We start from the raw sequence: 23,330 nt of genomic DNA, 5'->3' as shown, positions 1-23,330 counted from the left end.
GTCTTTTAAGCAAAATAGTGATTTAAATAATAGGAAACAGAGCAGTTTTAATATGTATACAAAAAAATAAATAAATGTACGCTCTCCAAACATCAACGAATAGGCCCTACGGTAAATATTAACAGTGTTACCTTTTGAAGTTGATTTAATAGAAATAAATACTACAGCAACCCTGCAGACTAAGCGAACTTCTATTTACCTGATTGAATTTTTACTAAAATAATACCGTAGGTACCGGTATGAAAATCGGATCATTTTTAATCGAGTTAACATGCTAACGGACATATTACACATATATGATGTGAACCGATGGTGTTTTCGGCCACGCTGGGGACATCAAAGAGAGAAATTAAGCCGGTCCTGGGTCTAGGTCTTAACATGAGACCTGCGGTAATAGCTTATTCCTTACTATGGGAAATTCACTACAATTTTCGGGACTACATCCTAAGCTTGCCATTTTACCTTTAAAAGCGTGTCTAGGTTGGCAAAAAGGCTTTAGATTTGTAACCTAGGAATAAATTGTAAAAATGTGTTTAAATTTCCAATATCTAGTTCAGATTGCCCAGCTGTAGGCACAGAAAACGTACTAGGCCTACTATAACCCAGAATGCCAACCACATGGTAAAAAGCATTTTAAGCGTTTTGAGAGAGCTTTGCCTGTCAATCCGTAGGCAGCGCCACCAGCGTTGCCATGCACTCAGCAACCAACTGGCCCTTCAACTCTGTGCTTGCAATAGTCTGCACATGTATAGGCCTAAGAATAAAAGAAACCAGTTGAGGTATTTTATGACATATTTTTCACTTAATTAGCACCAAATACAAACTAGCCTATTAAACAAAATTATTCCACATATTGTATGTGAAACCAGAAAACAACAGTTAAAATAATCATCGGTACCTACTTTGGTATTATAGGGAGGCCACCCTTATACAGCGTTCTGCGGCGGTTATGTTAGGTAGGTTTATCATAAATATGTTTTTTTGTAGAACTTTCCTAGTTTTGTTATGAATCTAACGATACCAGATGAGTCATACTTTCGCCCGCCAAAACCCCTCCAAGTAGCCCAAGGTCAGGTCGTTGACCAGAGCGTGAGCATCACCTGTCACCACCTGTATCTTCTGGTATTGTTACTAATCTGGTATTGTTAGATTCATAGCGAAACGAGAAAAGTCCTATAGACATACCAGAAACAAAAGAACCCTGGGCCATTTCGAGCCGCACAGGTTTGAAGGGTACGCCAATATTACGTTTTGAATAGGCGCCTATTGGGTCTGATGATGATTGGAAACGTGTCCAATCGAAATCGATCACCACTTGACTTACCAATTTTTATATACGGTCTTGTAAGTCAACAGTATAAGTGTAAATATTACAAGTGTTATTAGACGTATATATTTTTGTTTTTCCAGGTAATTTAACCATCCAAATGTTAAGCGTCGCTTAATCGACTCACAACACACCCACCGTGGTGTTATGCGTCGCTTTTGCGACACACAAACATCGTTTACGGCGAAGGCTCTGGGACTGACTAAATCAGATTGAACTGGATCGAGATTGGTATCGTTGTTTTCGGCAGATTCTAAGCTTTCTCCTGATGTCTGTTTCTAGACGCTTTTCATTTTAGTTCCGAAAATATTGTAGCAGACAGCTGACGTGCGTATTTGTAAACAACTTGGTTAACCTCGCACCGATGACGGATGTTTTTATTACCTTTATCATTGTTTTAGTGTTAAAAATCCAAAGTAGTGATATACGTTGTGCATTATAAGAAGATTTAAGTAATTTTGAAGGGCTGGTTGATGATCCTGAAGAAGTATGTAGTGATATTGATGTAAATTATCAGCCAGATTCCTAGCTATGGGTAGGCTATGCATTCTTAGCTAAACGCTATGTACGAAATCTTTTTTTTGCCCATAACTTATTTATTTGCAAACCTACTTCCTTATATCTTATATATATAATACGTGAAGCCCTTTTTTGTTAACGAAACTCCTCCCTTATTTGTAGACCAATTTTAACGTTTAAGGTGTCAAAAGATTTGTCTCAATATGTAGTTTTGCAATAAGGTTTTAGAATTGTAAAATTCCTACTCTTATGGGCGTGAGACCTTCTCAAAGGTCGGGTTTCCCCCATAAGAAATACATAGAACAAATTTAAAAACAAAAAACAGCTGTTTATAAAAAGAAACTCATTTAGCTTTTTGAGAGTAAATATTAATGTTTGTAATATTCAGTAGGTTAAGACCAAGTTAAACAGTTAATCAGTTTTGTTGGAAGAACAGAAAATGCCTCAGGTTCAAAGAAGAAATATTGAAAACGGAAGGAGGAGACAATTAATAATAAGATATCTTATGCGTATGAGGAGAGTAAAAAGAGAGGTCTGGTCTAACAGATACCCATCCAGATACACATTCACTTGGTGGGATGAATAGTATTTGCCAGTTCAGCAGCCAACTTACTTTGGAATTGAAAAAAAATAATCGAAGCACATAAAGTTGCCACGAAGGTAAAGTAAACTTGCCTAATGTCAGATCAAACGAATGCATATGCAAGAAATGTTTATTTCTGACAGATCGAGATATTTCAAAACATTTAGTACAAACTATATTAATGCCTTGACTATGATAAGTTCAAGTAGTAAAGATTATACCAAATCTTAACGGACCTTATGTTTTTATTGTAAACTTTTGTATTGCTCGCTCTACTTCAATTGAGAAAAAACGCAAATGTATTGTTTACTTCTAGGTTATGTTGCCAGTTGCTCTGACAAACTTATACAAAGTTTTTTGACTGAATTCACCAACACAATCCACACATTTCAAGTCAAAAATAAGAAGTTTCAAAAACCCATTTACTATTGAAAGTTTTAGTGGCAATATTAGACCTAACATAAGTGAAGGAATTAGTGTTTATGTATTCAGCGATCAAGTAGTTACGGTCAAGCTTATTTTTATGGTTCAGGAGAGTCAAATAATATACGATGTTCAAACAGAGAAAATGAAAATTGCTATCCAAATCTTATAGCTACAAGAGTTATGCAACCTATTTCAACAAATAAATCCATACTTTCAAACTTTGGGACAGGTATTTAAGAGAAACTCCACTGAACAACGTGAGAATTTTCTGATGCGGGACATATACTTTGACTGAAAGACAACACGTTAAAATACGTTAACCAACTTCAATGGTGTTGCTGCTTTAGCCTATTCAAAGCAGATTATGGCTGTCCAGTTGGTAACCCAGAGTTTTTGGGTAAAAAATGGAGCTCATGAAATGGTTGATATCACCCCACTTTTCAGGATTCTCCACGGAGAAAATTTGTTTGATAGGGGGATGTCTCAAATCAAAGAAATAAAATGATCTAGCTTAAATGACTTAACACAGGTTATCAGTAAGGTAACAGTTTTCTTTAATTCTCAATGCTGGAAAAACTTTGTTGCAACATGTTAACTCGAATTGAAGCAGATTGTTTAGCATTCATTAGAAGTTATCAGTTAAAACTGAGAACATAAATAATGTAGGTGAGCCTTGGCAACACAAATACAGATATTCAAAATTAGTTTCTAACAAGTGTTTAAACAGCCCTAAGATGTAACTAGAATTACTTGAATTTAAGCATACATTTTCCTCGGCGTTATGTCTCATACTATGCGGCTCATTGAGCTGTGGGTTCTCTAGTATTATTATATTTTTGGAATCCTCATACAATTTTGAACAAAGCGGCTATTTTAAAATATTTAAGTAGACCTATAAATTATAACAATTTATTGAGCGCAAACATAAATTTTGTTCATTTCCCTATTTTATAATTTTTGAGAAATGTTAACCCCACAAAAATTGTTGAAAATATTTGTTGTAATGTTTTATAATGTTACATTGAAGCCCATAATTTTCCAAACAAAATGATATATAAAACAGTATAACTTTACATTGTTTTTAAGTTTCTAAGATACATTTTAATAAAACCCTGCGATTGTGCAATAAATGGGCGGACATTAAGACCAATACTATGGACACTTGGAGGGTTAATAACATGTACGATGCTAATCATCAAGAAGTTCCCTATAAGTTATATATGATTGTAAGTTAGGGGTCAAAGGAAGCCTCAGCGACAAAAAGTCATTGAAGAACGGAGTCTAGGAATAGTTTAAAACGTCTCATTGGACGTTTTAAGTTAGGTGAGTTAGGCATAGTAAAGTTAACTTACATGTCCTGATAACTTAATTATTTTACTAAGTTTATTATGACAGTTTTCTTAGGTACCTACTTTAGCCTATTTACAAAAAAAGGCCTAAGTTAATATTTGTGTTTCTTATCGTTCTATTTTACCCATCAAAGTATATAACACAACTGGAATGCTAGGTACGTGTTCACGAAAGCGCGCCGTTGTGGCAGCCTTCCCGCACCAACATGGGGGACCCAGCGGATTTTAGCCAATCCATCGAATAGTGCGTGAAGTTGTTAACTTGCTCCTAGCATTCAATAACAAAGATTAAGTACAATAATGTTTATATATTCGTAATCTGCATTAAATGCAGAATCTAATGGTATAAGTAAATTTTACTTTTGATTTAAAATAGAATTTCCATAGTTAAAAAGAGTTAACTATTTTTACATCGCGACATGAAAAAGTTAGTATGCGAGGAAGTATTTTATTTTTGGGTCAGAAGAAAACTGTAAGCGACAAAGTTGTAGTTTAAGGGATGATTTTTAAGATGTGATCGAGCAATTTACAATTAGGCCTAAGTGTGTAGTTTGTTTGTAGTAGGTATAGTGATTAATAGCGCGACGAGGTTGATTTTATGTCGCACCAACCTCTTCAGTCCAGCAACTCTTTATGTTTGTGCTACTCGATCATTGTAAAGCTAAATCAATTTTAACCTTTTTTAATAGTTGATATAAGTTAAAGAATACAACTAACTATTCTATGGATGTGATCATATATTTCATTTATTTGCAGAAGATACCGGTACCAGGCTGCCGCCCATGAATGAAACTGTTAGGGACACTGTTTTACAAAACCGTTTGTTTCTCCAATGCTAGAGACATTATGAATGAATGTAACAAAAATAAGTTAGATGCAAGGCAGAGATTGAAGAAATTGGTTTTGTTTCACAACATGTAATGCAACCTTTGTACTATATTTAAGCACGATTGTGGGCAGTAAAACATATTCTTAAAAGTACTGTTTAGTATTATTAACCAAACCCTTTTCTCTTACCGGTATGTGTGATGATACAGTATGAAATTTAAAACATATACAGAATAACAATGACACTCAAAACACTTTTTACTAATCGTGTGTTTGCTTGCAACATTATACAAATACTCATATTGTCAAAGGAACACGAACAATTTGATTTGTAAATTTATTATTCAATTTTTGTTATTGAAAAATACTTCCTAGGTTTAGTATTTATGACCTTATCAATTATTTGATCTGAGCCCTAATATTTGAAATTTCTCATTAATTACGGTACCAAACAAAGCAGATAATACACGATCCCTTGTTACATTTAAACAAAGGGGGATTACCAGTCCCTGTCCCTGTATCTATAGTCTACATTTTATATTTTAATTTACGGTAACATTGTATGTAAATAGTTTACCTAGAAGGTGATAATTCAGTATTTAGTTATGAGTTACCTGTAATAAAAATGAATTTAATATAACTATTGGTTGTACTCAAAACGTTTCTGGGAGTACCGTAAACGAAAAGATCAGCGGAACCAGTGAGAACGGCCCGCGGCACAATTTATAAATAGGCCTAACCTCTTTGCGTTACTATCCATTACACACGACTAGACAATTTTATTTGAAATTGCTTGGTTATATGCTGAAGATCATCTCATTAGCTACAGTTTTCTCGCTTTAAGTTTGATTCTGACCAAAAAAATAAAAAAAATTCTCGCTTAGTAACTTTTTCATGTCAAGGTGTGATATTTGTTTAACATTTTTAGTCGTTAAAATTTTACGATTTAAATAAGATTATATTTATACTGTCAGATTCTGCAGTTAATGCAGATTCCGAATATATAGACCTAATTGCAGTCAACCTTTCGGATGCACGGCCAGGAGCGTATTAACAACCACGTGCACGGCTTGAGGAACTGACATATCTGCGTTGGGTCCCCCATAGTGGTGGAGGAAGGTTACCGAAACGGCCCGCTTTTTATCCCACATCTCCTATCTACCCGGTGTTCCAGTTGTGTTATATACTTCGATGATTTTACCCAGTGTGGCTGCAACTGTCACACATCAATTAAGTTACAAAGGAAGCACAAAAGGATAAGCCTACTTAGCTGAGATGAAATACAGGAACGAATAGTATGGAGGCACACAAATAAAGGTGGAGGTACAGGTAAAAGAGAAGAATTCCCCTGAAGCCTAACTTAACTGGGCTGCACTTTACTTTAGGTCCTACACTCATTCGAATGAAAATCTAACCAAACGATATATCGAATGAAACAATCTAACAAAGGATATTTTCATTCGAATGAGTGTATGACCTACTTAAAGTAAAGTGCAGCCCTTAACTGGCAAATGGTAAAATGTGTAGTCTAGTCTATGCAGGGCACAAAGCACAACTAACAGATCTAGGCATACATTCAGTCATAATATCACTGTGGTTTAGAAAATGGCCTGGGGTACAGTTTCTAAAATGGGCTATGCTAATGAAGGTTCAATAATCGAATCGCGATATTAGCATAGCCCATCCAGTTAAGAAACTGTACCCATGGCCTGCGCCTGCATGTATTCAATTAATTGATATAAGCTAATTTATAATCAAACGACTTATTTCTGAGCTGTGGTCTCTTATACTTAATCGATCTTAACACAAGCCAAGGACAAGACTGTTTTTGCCCAGGACACAAAAATAATAGACAAAATGTGAACCTAGTAAAGGCCTAATCCTATTACTCAGTTAAGAGTTCCATTAAAATTCAAACCATATTTGAGTTATTTTGCTGGAAATACTACCTAATTTTTTACGATGTTACACAAAATATTAAAATTATCTAAACTATGACCCTTATATTGGTTTAAATGGTTTGAATGATTTAAATATTTTTTTACTCACCACAGGAAGAATCGCGAATGTCGTCTACACTCGCCAGCTCTAGAAGTCAGATTCACAACTAAATTTCTTGAGAAAAATACACTGAAACAATTCCTGTGTTCAAGTAATCAAGTGAGTAGATGTAGAATTTCGTATTTAAGTAATTAAATGTATTTAAAAAATGACTGAAATGTTTTACCACTAGAATTTAAACATCCAACCTTAACCAATCTTTAGTGCGAAAATGTTTACTATTCTGCAGTGGCTGTGTTGACTTTGGTATCCATAGGTAATCCATCATAGCTTCTAGTTTCTAGAAAGGCGAAGAAAGAATGTTGCATGCAATGAATATACTTCAATAATTTGTAAGTTTAATATCATAGTTATAATGGGATCACTCTATCTATAATATTTTAATATTGTTGATATGTAAATAAATTCTTAGTTATTATTTTTTGGAAGGAAGTAAATTATTAAAATAACAACTCTGCATACATTATTATTTTATATATTTTACAGTAAATCCCATCATTTCTACGACTCCTGTGTGTGTTTGGTACTATCACAGTCTAAAATAAATAAATATAATAATATAAATATTTATATTGTTAGACTGTGGTACTATTATCTGGGGCCCATTTCATAATAAAGTACAAACTAATATTATTAGTAAATCAGCTGATCGCCCAATGCAAATCTAATGGAAATTACAAGTTACAAGTTGTAACTTGTAACTTGTAGTTTATTATGAAATGGGCCCCTGGAGTACTTCTGAGAAAGTTTCCAGAATTCGAGGCTTTCTCTGAAGTTTCTAACAATAACAATATCTTCTAAAGTTTTAAATACCCCCGCCGCAGCAAACCTGTAGACTAAGCAAATTTCAACTTGTCTTGGCATGTTATTTATTATTTATTGTATTGTTGACGTAGCCTATTGTCTTGTAAGAACTGAATGGCCTAATAAATCATTTGAATCATTTGAATCTTATTACATTTTTACTTAAATATTTCAATTAATAAAACATATTTATTCCTAATTTAAATAACATGAGATTTAACGAGTGCGTATGTTTGCTGCTACGAGGAAGGTAAAAAGTGGTTTTTTTACTATCCGTCAATAGCATAGGATGGAATAAATAAATTTACCAAATTTTATCAACATATATATATATATAAAGCCCAAAGTGCCCATGAACTTTTGAGAAAACTACAAGTCACACCCCCATAAACAATGTAGCCTACTTAATGTTCGCCATGACGAGAAACCTTGCGCAAAACTATCCATTATTTCAAAAATTGCCCTTTAAGGTCGTATTGCTTTCTAAGGGGAACTTTCCATATACCTAATGTTAAAAATACCTCAGCTGTACTTATTTTTATGTAATTCTTTCAATTTATTACCTTATTAAAATCAGGTGTGATTATTTGTTAATTACTGTATTCTGTTTTATTTATTTAAGCTTAACTTGATCAATAGGTTTATCTTTGGTTTTATTAATACTTATGAAGTCAAACGGGGTGGGGTGAAGACCGTGGGTAACAGCTAGTATTCCATAAACAATTAAACTACAATCGTTTTCATTTTCGCCATAAGAATAACATGGGAATTTTAAATTACACTTTATTTTGAATTTTCTCTGTAACCGTTAAGCATACAACAGCGTTTCAATATACTAAATTATTTCTTTTTGTTAGCTCTACAAAATGGTTTAGAAAGAAATTGAATTTTCTTTTGTTTTTAGGGTCAACAATGGGAAACCCCCATTTTTACCCCATGTTTTTTTGTTCCCATGGTCCGATCATCGTTAGAATAAATGTAGGTTTACACGTTTAGTCCAGTCAATGAATGATCCAAAAGTAGGTGTAGAGTGCGTGAGCAGGTAACTAAGTGATTCCTTCAGAAACTTGTTCAGGGGGCTTGGGGTGTTAACATACCAAAAGTCCTGACTCCTAGGTGGTGAGCCAGGGGGTGGAGGGGGGAAAAAGGGGGGGGAGAAATGTACGCATTTTGGGTTTTTTGATTATATCTCGAAAACTATCAACTTTTTGTATACTATAGTAAATTATAAAATTGAAGAAGATTAAATTTTCTACAAGAAAAGTATATAATGTGTTTATTTTGGTTCAACAGATTACGAGTTATAACTTATTTAATTGATATCTTATTAAAATACTCCTTCCATAAGAAATACATGTAAATTAGTATGCGAAATGGGGCGAATCCTATATGCCCAAAGAAAATATAAATGATATTCTGGAAATCTTGACAAAATTTCCAGTAATTTGACACTTTAATCATTAAAATTGATCCAAAATTAAGGGGAGTGCGAGGTAACAAAATGTCGAGTTTTGGTGTTTTTTTTATTGGAAATATAAAAAAAAAAACCTTAAATCATCCCATTTTTAAACGCTCACCCTCGCTTTAATTTTTGACAAAATTTCATGATTAAAGTGTCAAATTACTAGAAATTTTGTCAAGATTTCCAGAATATCAGTTATATTTCCTTTGGGCGGATAGGATTCGCCCCATTTCGCATACTAATTTACATGTATTTCTTATGGAAGGAGTATTTTAATAAGATATCAATTAAATAAGTTATAACTCGTAATCTGTTGAACCAAAATAAACACATTATATACTTTTCTTGTAGAAAATTTAATCTTCTTCAATTTTATAATTTACTATAGTATACAAAAAGTTGATAGTTTTCGAGATATAATAAAAAAACCCAAAATGCGTACCTTTCTCCCCCCCTTTTTCCCCCCTCCACCCCCTGGCTCACCCCCTAGGAGTCAGGACTTTTGGTATGTTAACACCCTAAGCCCCCTGAACAAGTTTCTGAAGGAATCGCTTAGTTACCTGCTCACGCACTCTACACCTCATTCCTTGACTGGACTAGTTTATACGCTAACGGACACACACATAAACATATATGTATATATATATATATATATATATACTGTATATGAATTTGAACGGATGGTGTTTTCGGCCTCTTGGGAGCTCAAAACGAATCATTAAATCGGTCCCGGGTCCAGGTCTTACCAATGAGACCTACGGTAATATCTTATTCCCTAAATGGGAAATTCGCTAAAAGAAAAGTTCTCGTTTAGTACCTAATTGAAGAGGCATCACCTATGGCTAGAAGAAAGAAAAACACTGCAGAACTTTCCCGATCGTTCGAATCATTCCTGGGGATATGGAATGTCCTTATCTACTGCTACTGCTATAGATTCATGTCCATGCAGCAGATCGCCAGAAACAGTAGCATTACCCTTTACCTCCATAGAGTAGCATCATATAGATAAAAGGAGTATAGACATGTCTACTTTTATGTCTACTTCTTTTAATCTATGGTAGCATGATTCAACGCGTTGTGTTTTGTGAACGAAGCGGGGAAATGACTACAACCACGGCCACATTTAAATCCAGGGCCTTACCTAATTGCCTAATTGCCAACGTTGCAAGTCATGGTGGCAACATAGATAAAACATCAATGTTTTATCTATGGTGGAAGTAAAGTGCTGTCTAGCGCCTAGCGCCAGACGTCCCATTAAGATAACATGACAGACAAGTGACACCAGCTCATTAATTCGCGTAAAATTAATTTACATTTATGATTATAGATTTTTTTATTAAAAACAAATCATATGGAATTAAAAAAACCAAAACAATATTTAAATTAATTGAAAATCTATTAGCGAATTTCTCATATAGGGAATAAGCTATTACCGCAGGTCTCATGGTAAGACCTAGACCCGGGACCGATTTACTTTTTCGTTTTGAGGTCCCTGGAGGCCCAAAACACCATCAGTTCAAATTCATATATATATATGTCCGTTAGCAAGATAAATCAATCAATTATGATCCGATTTTGATAACATTTTGTATTTATATTTAGCTCTTAGATGTGTTGATTGATAACTGAGGAAGCACGCCGGAAGAAATGGAATATATGGGCTAAGCAGTGGCCTAATGATCGAAATAAAATTAGCAATAAGCTTAAAAAGTGTTTATTGATAAATAAGCTCCGCTAAAACCTATTTTTCAGCTTCATTTTCCGGGTGGGATTGCTGTGAAGACATCATACGACGCGACGCTGCGCTAGAACAACAATACTCACTGCAATAGATTGATGAATACCCCATTCTTTTGTTTTATGGGGTAAAAATGGGGAAAATAAATTTTTACCTCTTAAACCCTCCCCCTATAATCCCCTATGTTGTATATATGCTACAGCCCATTCCCCTAAATCTTGACCTTTATTTTTTGTGCTTCAGGAAGGCTTTCTGAATTATTTGCAGCCAAGACCTGGACCTGAACTAGTTCACCAAACCTTTAGACAGCTTTTTCTTTTTGCTTTACCTTAGTTACTATAACCTTTTTATGTTGATAACTTAACGTATATTAGCTCATAAGGATTAAACGTATAATAATTATTGTCCCACTTATAGCGAATTTCCCTATAGGGAAGTATAGCTATTACCGTGTAGGTCTCATGGTAAGACCTAGGCCCGGGACCGATTTTCTTTTTCATTTTGATGTCCCCAGAGGCCAAAAAACACCATTCGTTCAAATTTTTATATACGTATACCGGTATATATATATATATATATATATATCTAATATATAAAATTCTCGTGTCACAGTGTTTGTCTGCAAACTCCTCCGGAACGACTTCACCGATCGTTATGAAATTTGGTGTGTAAATTCTGTAGGTATGCGAATCGGACGTAAACTATTTCCCGTTTCGAAATTCTTAAAAGGGCTCCGCCCCAGTGGCTCTGGAGTTTCCCATGTTAACCTTATGAGAAATGGAATTAATGAATCTTAACAGCTGTTTCAATTAAACAAGTTGGTTCTGTTCTATGATGTTCAATAGCATTAAAAGTTACAAGGATTACCAACAGGGTGCAGCACTATTATTTCTTTTACATTTATGACAACAGCTAATTTGCAACCAAAAGGTGAGTGAGCGTAGCGAACGAACTTCAACCTGGAGGCGAGTTAGCGTAGCGAACGAGCTAACCTGAAGGCAAGTGAGTGCAGCGAACGAGCTCCAACCTAAAGGTGAGTGAGCGTAGCGAACGAACTTCAACCTGGAGGTGAGTTAGCGTAGCGAACGAGCTAACCTGAAGGCAAGTGAGCGCAGCGAACGAGCTCCAACCTAAAGGTGAGTGAGCGTAGCGAACGAGCTCCAACCCAAAGGTGAGTGAGCGTAGCGAACGAACTTCAACCAGGACGTGATTGAGCGATGCGAACGAGATCATCTTGAAAATTAAACGTAACGGTACTTAAATTATAAATAGTCAAAGGCAAGACAACGTCTGCCGGGTCGGTCTGTCTTTGGGGAAACCTATAACTTAGGCGATACGAAGTTCGCCGGGTCAGCTAGTATATATATATATATATATGTGTGTGTGTGTGTGTGTGTGTGTGTGTGTGTGTGTGTGTGTGTGTGTTTGTGTGTCCGGACGATAACTTGAGTAATTTTTGTCCGATTTTGATAAAATTTGGTTTGATGATGTAAGGCGGGATAAACTTGAATGAGTTTGGAAACCAGCATGATCGGACCATCGGAACGGGGTTTAACGGGGGGTTTTATGGGGTAAAAATGGGGTTTTTAAATTTTTACCCTGAAAACACAAAATGTACAAATTTTTCCCAGGCCTTTTCAAAGAGCTTAACAAAATAATTAGTTTTTGAACAGTGAATGGTTACGGATAAAATTTAAAAAAATTGTTTTTTTTTTAATTCCGATGTTATTCTTACGCAGAATATTGTAAAATGTTGTAGTTGGCGGATTTGTTTATTTCATACTAAACTATTAATATTAAAAAAAAACGCAGTTTATTAGTTTCTCTTTAACGGCTAACCTAGGTACTCGTTAAACATAAATGTTAATTTAATAGATTAATTGAAAATCAAGCCAGGCTAATGGAAATTGTCTTAGTCGGCAGGTCTGCTACAGCGGGGGTAGTTGTATATTACCGATGGCATGACCGATGGCGGATGCCGTTGAGATTGATAGAAATGCAGAGCAGTTGTATGGATAAAAGTTTAGCTGAAACTTTATGGCAGACAAAAACCCTGATAAAACATAATCTATATCTAAACCAAACCTCAACCTCAACGAACGAAAGAACGAACTCAAATCAAAATCAAAATCTAACTAGTGATGTGACGAGTCGGGTACTTTCCTGACTCGAGTGACTCGACTCGCCAACTGCCGTGAACTCGAGTTACGAGTCGAGTCAGACTCAACTCGAGACGTTCCGAGTTCGTGTGAGTTCGGCATTCTCCGTACGAGTTCGTTAGTTTTGCGAGTCGGCCGACTCGGTACCGGCCAATAGCGTGTCAGCTTTACGAGTCGACTCGACTCGACTCGAGACGTTCCGAGTTCGTGTGAGTTCGGCATTCTCCGTACGAGTTCGTTAGTTTTGCGAGTCGGCCGACTCGGTACCGGCCAATAGCGTTGAATCTATGCGAGTTGACTCGTAAAGCTGTGACGCTATTGGCCGAAAGCGAGTGCGAGTAAACTCGAGTCAACTCGTTACGTCCCGAGTTCGTTAAGGTTCGGCTTTCTCCGTATGAGTTCGGTTTCTTGACTCGGCTTTTGCGAGTCGGACTCGTAACGTTACGAGTTCGTGTAGCTTCGGCAATCTCCGTACGAGTTCGTAAAAGAACTCGAGTTGGAATTGAGTTGACTCGAGTTGACTCGACTCGGGTCTTGACTCGAGTCAACTCGACTCGCCAACTCAACTCGTCACATCACTAAATCTAACCTAAAAGCATTAACTTATTTTCATTACAGGAGTTTAGATATAGTCAATGGTTTAGGCTACTATATAATATATCTATATTATAGATATATTTTATTAATTCATATTACTGTAATATCTGTGTTATGGGTAACAGTAACAGTTATGTATTCGGTTGATTATTGTTTAAAATGTACGTTCTGTAGATGATTGCAACTTAAATGTTTCCTAAATAATCAGAAAATAGTCTATAGGTAAATTTATAGGTCAAAAATTTATTACTACTCTTACATTTCAAGAAACTGTTGTATTTTTATATCTGCTCTTAGGAAGTCCTATCAAGTAATAAACGGAAATGAATACACTTTCAGAGGTAAGTAAATGAACAAAGATGTAGGCCTAAGAAAGTTAGGTGTATGGCTGTGGGGAGTGGGAATTTTTGGCCGGGATTTTCTCCCTAATCCTTGTATTTCCCCTTTTTTGGGGGTATGACAGTCCAAATATCGTAAACTCCCTAATTTGGGGTGAGAAAGGGTACAGTTTCTTAACTGGGCTATGCTAATATCGATTGAAACTAGGCTATCACATTGAAAATAAGGATACTATGCGGCTCATTGAGTAAGTATAGATTAATCAACATTAAAAAATATCAGTGTAACAAAAGTTTATTATCTGGACACCTTTTCATTACAGCTAGCTGGAGATCAACAATCTGGTGACAAATCCAGAACATTTATCTTCAATGACGAAAACCATACCTTGGGGAACTGCTTAGTGTCAATCATTACACAATAGTAAGTTTATTTTTTTCTACCATTCTTACTAAAAACATATTCTTGTATTCGGGATCGAGCTGGGTTGAAATAAGTAAGTTAGTGACCGGTACATTTTTAATCTGCCTGATGATGAGATTTAAATCTCGAAACCTGGTTGCCATAGATTACTTTTAGGAATACTGACAGACTGGTAACATAAACCATTTAATACAACAAGTAATCATGGACCACTAATCATAATGACATTAAATTCTCCTTAAATTTGAAAGGTTTGCTCAGAGATGGTATAGTCAGAAGTACGGCTCTCTGACCAGCCCTCCAGCATCCTGTGTAGTGCTGAGCGCACACAATATACTCGATGGTAGAGGCTTTTAGTGTAGTTTTCAACCCTGAAGTAGTTTTCATTATAGTTGCGTGCCTATCATTGTAATATGAGCCCATTTCACATGGACTCCTGATATATTTGCATTTCATATTATGCCTATATTTATGACATATAATGTGATGTAGTGAGGATGTTCTGTTCTGCGGATATACTGTGCCACACCCTGCCGAACAGAAGATGCATCTGAGGATACAGACTAACGGGCCTCCAGCCATTCAAATCCTGCAACGTGGACTGCAGGATCTGGAGAAGAAGTGCGACCAGGTGGCTGCCAATTTTAAGGTTAGTATGTAAATCTTAACAAATATTAGCGGACATCGCATTCCCATAAAGCTAAAGGCAGATTTAGGACTAGTCTTGACTGGGCTGCATAAATCACGTTTACGCAACAATGGTCTCTCTGGCAACAGAAAGTTTGTCCACAGAGGATCACGTGATAACAGCACAACAGTAGTAGGCTGTACTAATGGATGTTAGTATAGATTTTTGGTATAAAGTGAATGGTGGGATGGTAAACATGTAAGAGGTTTGAAAACGCATTTTGTTACTTAAAAGCTACATGCTCACGCTCGTGTAGGCACAATTAAAATAAAATCTATTAATCTAGGCCTAGATACTAGAGCTCCAATGAATAACCTACTTTAATTGATATACAAATCTTATGGATTAATTAATTCTCTTATGGAAAACTAAGAAGGATCATATATTAGCAATTTTAAGTCCCACAAACTAAAATCTTTTTGTTCAAAGTCGTCATTATTTCATCAACAATCTACCATCATGGTTGGCATCTAACTCGGGTTTTGTTACTATCTCATTTACTTAGGCCTAAATATTCTTGCCAAAAAACATAAAAATGAATAACTTCAATTGGCTTAACATGTTTGTAACAATACTGGAAACTTGGCTCTTACAATAAGTTTGAAAATCACATTTACCATGCACAATAGTGGGTTGGTAAATTAACCTATTGTTAATTTAAAATGACCAGTATGTTAGGAAAAAACATATTTTGAATCCACTGACTTCAAAAGGAATAAAGTTAAGCATTTGTTGGATGGATTCCAATAGGAAAAGTTTCAGAAATATTTTGAATTCACTCACTAAGTATTGCTGCTGTTGTTCCTTCTGATTTTAATACTGCATTCTTACAACTTAGTTCGACACAAGATTTTTTGAAGTTACCTTTTTACAGTTTCCTTTTGTGACTACAAACAAGATCAAGAACAAAAGGCAACTATTGTAAAAACCCAATAGAAACTACTACTACACAATTAAGATGCTTAACTTTGATAAATTTCAAATTGGTGTTGTTTTTGTTTGTTGGGTTTGAAAGGCAACTGACAAAACAGGTCCTATGGGTTGTAAAAAGTTCTTTAAATTGGGTAACACTTTTAATTTGCACTATTGTTTGTTTCAGACCGCAAGGAGCGAATATATGAGTAAAGAAATGGAGGATGTGGACTGAATTGAACATTTGATGTAAATATTTTTTATAAAATTCTTTTTTAATAACATAAGGTTTTTATACCTCCTATTCCTGATAGAATTGAGAATTGTAAACCAAGAATTTATGACTTCAATACTTAGAAAATTACAGAAAAGGAAAAGGAACGAAAAAAAGGTACTTATCTGTTAAGGATAATCTACAATTACGATTGAGATTTGACTTCCATTAGGCTGTGTTTACTTTGGTTGGGCAAGTAAAATGATGGCACCCGCTTGGCCAAGCTTGCCATTTGAAACAAAATTGTAGCAGATTACTGGAAACCTGTGGCGACTTGTCCATTCATGGTTACAGTGCTCGCCACTAGCAAGCACACACAGGGACAAGCTTGTGCTTCTCCAATCAGGAAACAAAAAAAATTGTTTCTAGAAGCAAGTGTGCCTCAGTTTGCTGTGGTTCACTGACACAGTAGCATCGGTTGTGTAAAACTGTTGTATTAAGTTTCTAGTTGTTCAACATGGATACTGAGTTTTTTTTGTCACAAAAAGGAAAAATGTTGAAACTTCAAAACGGTCTTTATTCAAACAATTTATTCCATTTTAAATAGTGCTTTACAAGCTAAACATTGTGTTAACATTTGCATAGAGAAGAAAACTGAGGACAATATGACAATAGACAAAAGACAATATGAAACAATTTACCAACTAATAAGGTAAATTTTATTAACATTGGTTATCTATATTGCTTTGTAACACTGCTGCCTAATTATTCTTGGTAAAACAATTGCAAAAGTAACAATTCACAAGCTCATTTGAATATAAGGTAGGATACTTATCATTTTACATACATTTCATTTTAACAAGTACAATACACAAACTCAGTTAACAACCATTGATAAATGTTTGGTTTTTTAAATTGGGTAGGTATTATCAAAATATTTTTTTCTTATTCTGTAGGTATTAGTAACAAAAGTTCATGACATTTTTCAAACAAATCTTAAATCTACATTTAAATTAGTTTTAGTAGGTACATTATTTACTACAGTAGGCCTACCTTTCTTTCTGTTTATTAAAATCATTACGATTCATTTATGTTCCTAGCCAGTGGGGAAAAGAAAGCCTCGGTCCTACCCATCAAAATCTTCGGGTGTTTTTAAAAATTTACTTTTAATGTAATTTAATGTAATCCCATCCTTTTCCGAGGCTTGGTAACTACGTTTCGTAACTTTCCGGTGCGGGTTGTTGGCCCAACGCCCAACCCTTACAAGCCCTTGGAGGACCAGGCTCGAGTTGCCTGCCTTTTGCCTACCTCATAAGTTCCAAGCCAACCTAGGATGCGTTTCCTACCCTGCACTACGGGGAAGCATCAGACAACTCTTGCTAACACCTTGGATTGCACTACTGGGACTGACAGTGTTAGTGTTTTCCCTTGATGTTAGCCATCGGCATGTGCTAAGAAGAGAGAAAAGAACAAGACTGTATGAAGTTTGGAGAGCCACACCTGGAGGTAAACATCCTTTGGGAAAGCCGAAATTGAGATGGACTGACGAAGTGTTGAACGACATCTAGACAATTGGTGCAAATGTCAACTTAACAGAACACGTGGAAGCGTGGAAGAGGCACACAAGGTGAAGAATCAACTGAGATTTGTGGAGCCGCGGCAGTAAGTAAGTAAGTAATGTAACCCCATATAAGAATAAATAAGCATCTCTATACAGAAATACTTCCGCCCCAGCAAACCTTCAGAGTGCAGACTAAGCAAATTCTAGTGATGTGAACTATCCGATAGAAACAAGCGAATCATCCGGTTGTTGCATGCCGACCGATTCTTCCGATGGTTACTTTAATTTTCGTGAGCCATTCATTCTATCACATGTGATCAGCAGAATGAACTATATCATCTACCGATATCTGTAACCTACCCGATCCACGTTTTCATTCAATTGTTAAACTATCTGTCCTGCATTTTCATTCAGTTGAACTATGAACTAGTTATTTGATTACTGGACTGTTCTTCAGTGGAGTCAGTAAAACTAGTAGCCTATATTCTTATTAGTATTTTCTAACTAGTTTTAGCTAATTCTCAAAACGAGGTGAATAAGAATTTGCTAAAACTAGTTAGAATATACCTAGGTCATTTGCCGAATCCTAGTATATTCTAACAGGTTAGAAAAAAACTAGGCATAGAAAATACTAAGATGACGCAAACTTTCAATTCTGAACATATCACCCGCCTTGGTGCCCTTTGTTTCCACACACTACACAGGAATACCTCAGTCTAGCTTTATATGTCTGCAAGTGAAGATTACCCTCCATGTATACTCAGAAGAAGAGCTGGATGATCATGTGGTTGAGGTAGGGAAGAACGTTGATCGGGCATTGCTGGTAAAATCCATGTTGAAAATCCATGTTTTCACTAGTAAAACGTATAAGCTGCATTACATATTTACATCTAAGGCTCGTTTCACATCTACCCGGCTTCTACCCGGCATGCCGTTAACCCGACTTCTAGCCGGCACCGGCACGAGTGCACCTTTCACATTACGCCGACACCGGCACTCCGGCAGTTGTACTCAAGCTTGTGAAACTTGTGTGTCGTAGGGATGGAAATAGAACGTAATAGAGCAATTATTGTAATGTTAGGTACTTTGAAATAACTTTATTGCAATTGTATTTATATTTGATTTTTTTAAGTTTGATTCAGTTTGAATTTGAGTAAAGTTTAATTCAATGTTATGTAATAAAATAAAATAAAAAAATAAATTGAGTAAAAATTCTATTTAATTCAAATAATTTTGCTCTTGAACTAAATTAATAAGTTCTTGGTACGTAAGTAGTTCATGGACATGACCAAAACTTTGCGAACAAATACCCAAAATTAATACACATTAACTACAAAGAACTGAACTAAAAGTACTCTTGGTGCACCCGACAGACGGCAGGTGCCGGTTGTATGTGAACAGTCACATTGGGCCGCTATACCCACTACTCCAGCCAGCTTGTTTACCCGGCAGCCGGGCAAGTGATTAACCGGTCACGACACATGCCGTGCATGTGTGAACGGTGCCATATACTTCTTCACCCCATTGCCGGTTAAACGACACCCGGCACCCGGCAGCCGGGTAGATGTGAAACGAGCCTAACTCACGTCTATCACAGTGCGTTTTTCTATCATAAACGTAGCCATGACTGGATGATAACCCTTCTTTGGCTTCCGTCACTAGAAAGCTAGCCTGTCTACCCCTAGCTTAAAAATCTTTAAGAATATACTAACCCTGGCTAGTAAAAACTAGCTTTTATTCACCTACAAAGATTAGAATATTCTAGTCATTTGGTGATCTTAGAATTTTCTAGGGGTAGTATATTCTGACTATTTTTATTCACCTAGAACTTAGAATGTACTTGAAATCAGCTTGGTTTAAGCAAATACTTCTTTTTATTCACACCCCCCATTGAATGCCGTGTATTTGCACAAATGAGTTAGTACTTTACATTATTTAATTATCTACACAAATGTAGAGTATTAAAAAGGTTTAATTATTCATCCATTTACAGTTAAATTATCTATCCAGATCAACAGTAACTTGCATTTATGCAGATATTGATATAATTAATTTTAGTTTAAATTATTAATAACTAGTGTACCTGTTGCTCGAATTCGAGCAATTTTTTATTTTGAGCCTATATCAAATTGTCCAGGATTTCTCGCTCTTTTCCATTGCAATTATTACACCAACCCAAGTTTCGTCTACAGATGCAATATGCCAAATAATATCACCCACGTACAATCTCCAAGAAGTGGTAAAAAAGGCAGAAACCAACCCATACAATAGATATAAGTTAACTCCATAAGAAATAATTTTAAAAGTTACTGTGATATTATATAGGATTTTCCACTGATTTGGTAATAGAACATTATATTGCAAAACATGACACGATGCAGAAGAAAATCAATTTTAAAATCAGAAAAATCCATTGCAAATACTGTACTTCATTTTGACAAATTCAATAAATCACAATTTAAATATTAACAGCTGTTGCATTAAAAAATAGTGTAGAATTATGCATATGGTCGTAATGTAAACAAATCTGAAGAGGCAACTTTAAAGGCTTCTGGGGCAGAGCCCCAAGGGAATTTACCTCTTTCCTCTTTTGATGGCTCATCTACAGACCAAGACCTTTCTTTAGAGACCCCTACCAAGTTTCTACGCCCAGCCGTTCTCTCAAATTAGCTGTGACAAAAACCCCATTTTCCTCCATAAGAATAACATGGGATGGGAATTTAAAGGTCACGGGGGCAGAGCCCCAAGGGAATTCACCATGTTTCTCTTTTGATGGCTCATCTACAGACCAAGACCTTTCTTTAGACACCTCTACCGAGTTTCTATGCCCAGCCGTTCTCTCAAAATAGCTGTGACAAAGAAAACCAGTTTCAAATCTAATATATAAAATTCTCGTGTCACAGTGTTTGTCTGCAAACTCCTCCGGAACGACTTCACCGATCGTTATGAATTTTGGTGTGTAAATTCTGTAGGTATGCGAATCGGACGTAAACTATTTCCCGGTTCGAAATTCTTTAAAGGGCTCCGCCCCAGTGGCTCTGGATTTTCCCATGTTAACCTTATGAGAAATGGAATTAATGAATCTTAACAGCTGTTTCAATTAAACAAGTTGGTTCTGTTCTATGATGTTCAATAGCATTAAAGTTACAAGGATTACCAACAGGGTGCAGCACTATTATTTCTTTTACATTTATGATAACAGCTAATTTGCAACCAAAAGGTGAGTGAGCGTAGCGAACGAACTCCAACCTGGAGGCGAGTGAGCGTAGCGAACGAGCTAACCTGAAGGCAAGTGAGCGCAGCGAACGAGCTCCAACCTAAAGGTGAGTGAGCGTAGCGAACGAGCTCCAACCCAAAGGTGAGTGAGCGTAGCGAACGAACTTCAACCAGGACGTGATTGAGCGATGCGAACGAGATCATCTTGAAAATTAAACGTAACGGTACTTTCTTTCCATCGGTCTGTCTTAGGGGAAACCTATAACTTAGGCGATACGAAGTTCGCCGGGTCAGCTAGTTAATATATAGATATTTAAGTTAGTATACTAACAGCCTTGATACCTTTTTAAAGGTGTATAATTATTACGTGAGTAAAACATCAAATATAACGAGTGGTCAGAAATCTGGACACATCAAAAGATTAAATAACAACAACCAAGCAACTTAGAAAAATGTGAATAGTCAAATAGCAAATAACAAACCTTGTAAAAAATAACATATAATTGTTTTAATAACTTTAAACGAATGAAAAGTAAATAAATATATTTATTGTAAAAAATAATACATAAAAGAGGGAAGTAATTTACTAAATGTTAGTTCTTTAATCAGGCAAAACATCTAAAACACTCAAAAAGATGATTTATCTGTTTATTCATAAATGGTTAAATTCTCCGAAATATGGCGCTGGATAGGAACGCAAACGCCACACTATTAAAACTATCTATCTAATCAGGCGCGCGAACAGGATGGTCTATCTATTCATTCTCTAGTCGGACAGATAGTTTTATCTGTCTCCGGCAGCAGCACGGACTCTCCCCACCCCACTACACTAGAAAACCATCGAATGAATCATCCATCTGAAGACTATCGGATGAAACGTCGGATGGTCAAAATCAGTCGTTTGTCCCATCACAATGAATTTTCATTTACCTGTTTGGATTTTCAATTAAATTTATTTAAATAACATTAGGTTTAACAAGTACCTAGGTATGCTTCTACAGGGAGAGTAATAAAAAAGTGTGTTTTTTAGCAAAATATTAATAGCTTAGTATAAAATAAATAAATTTGCCAAGTGTTATTTAAATATATCCATACACAAATACAGTAAACTTATTCTCCATAACAATAAAATGGGAATTTTAAATTTACAATTTTTTAATAGTCTCAGTAGCTAATAGCTGTACAAAAACACTTCAAATTTTAGCAAATAGTTTTTTGGTCTCTAGGGACATCAAAATTAAAAAGGATATTGGTTCCGGGCCCAGGTCTTACCATGCCACCTACGGTAATAACTACTTCCCTATAGGAAAATTCGCTAAAATTTGGTGACAAACCTAATTTGTCGACAGCTGTTAAAAGATTGATAAGGAATTTTGTCAGTAGTACTGGTAACATCTTTATTTTTCCTTTGGGGGGATCCAGATGGTTGGAATTCTACTATATTTCTGACATCAACCAATTTACTATAATAGCTCACTGAATGCTTGGCAAAGCTAATTTTCTTTCCAATGTCTTCTCAAAGTGCTTAGAGATCAAAATATTACTCAAAGCTCTCTCTAATAAATAATAAAAAAGACCAATAAATTTGTGTTCAATGGCTAACTGACATAGGGTCTTTCCATTGAAAGTCTTCAGGCGAAGCGCCGTAGAACATCCAGTAGGCGAGGTTGAGAGCAGCGAAGGACGTTGGGAACAGAATGCGCGAAGCCTGGTCGATGTACGACACACTGTTGACGTGTTTGGGTACCTCTCTCGTAGCCTCCCGCTCTCTTTGCTTGCGGTAGTTCTCGTAACCCACTGCAATATGTCAATAATTAATTGTAGAATATAAGTATACCCAAAGTCTCTACAATTCGAAGGGAGGGTTTCCTTCCTGTCATAACAACTATACTTATACATGCTATTAGCACAGTAGTTCATCTTAAATAATGCCATTGATGAGGCAAGAATTAATTGCAAAAAACAAACAAAATGCAACAAATCTTTTAGTAGCTAACTAAAAAATAAGCTGTTGTTTTTTGCAAACTTAAAATAAAATATTTAATTGTAAAGTTCTGTCCCTTATATACACTATTTAAAAAATAAACTCTTTGTCATTCAAATAGTTTATCTTTCCCCGTTGAT

General features: G+C 35.7%; 2 protein-coding genes across 2 annotated transcripts in view; one reads left to right on the top strand and one right to left on the bottom strand.

Moving 5' to 3' along the window:
• Positions 1 to 13,900: 13,900 nt before the first annotated feature.
• Positions 13,901 to 16,502, top strand: LOC129005136 (probable DNA-directed RNA polymerases I and III subunit RPAC2). The gene is made up of 4 exons (XM_054433952.1): positions 13,901 to 14,194; positions 14,515 to 14,615; positions 15,108 to 15,264; positions 16,403 to 16,502. Exons 1-4 carry the CDS (start codon positions 14,177 to 14,179, stop codon positions 16,448 to 16,450), a joined length of 324 nt encoding a protein of 107 aa, XP_054289927.1. The 5' UTR covers positions 13,901 to 14,176; the 3' UTR covers positions 16,451 to 16,502.
• A 5,891-nt stretch (positions 16,503 to 22,393) lies between these two features.
• Positions 22,394 to 23,330, bottom strand: part of LOC129005124 (gamma-aminobutyric acid receptor subunit alpha-6-like) — a 28,214-nt gene continuing 27,277 nt past the window's right edge. Inside the window, exon 12 of the mRNA XM_054433937.1 lies at positions 22,394 to 23,003. Coding sequence (XP_054289912.1) covers positions 22,798 to 23,003 — 206 coding nt within the window. The 3' untranslated portion in view covers positions 22,394 to 22,797. The remainder of the gene's footprint in view (positions 23,004 to 23,330) is intronic.

This window comes from Macrosteles quadrilineatus, unplaced genomic scaffold (assembly GCF_028750875.1).
Source record: "Macrosteles quadrilineatus isolate MER2022 unplaced genomic scaffold, UCM_ALF_1.0 Scaffold_16__1_contigs__length_3527350, whole genome shotgun sequence".
In the NCBI taxonomy this organism is placed as follows: domain Eukaryota; kingdom Metazoa; phylum Arthropoda; class Insecta; order Hemiptera; family Cicadellidae; genus Macrosteles; species Macrosteles quadrilineatus.
Note: the sequence above shows the minus strand (reverse complement) of the source record. Positions and strands in the feature narration are given on the sequence as shown.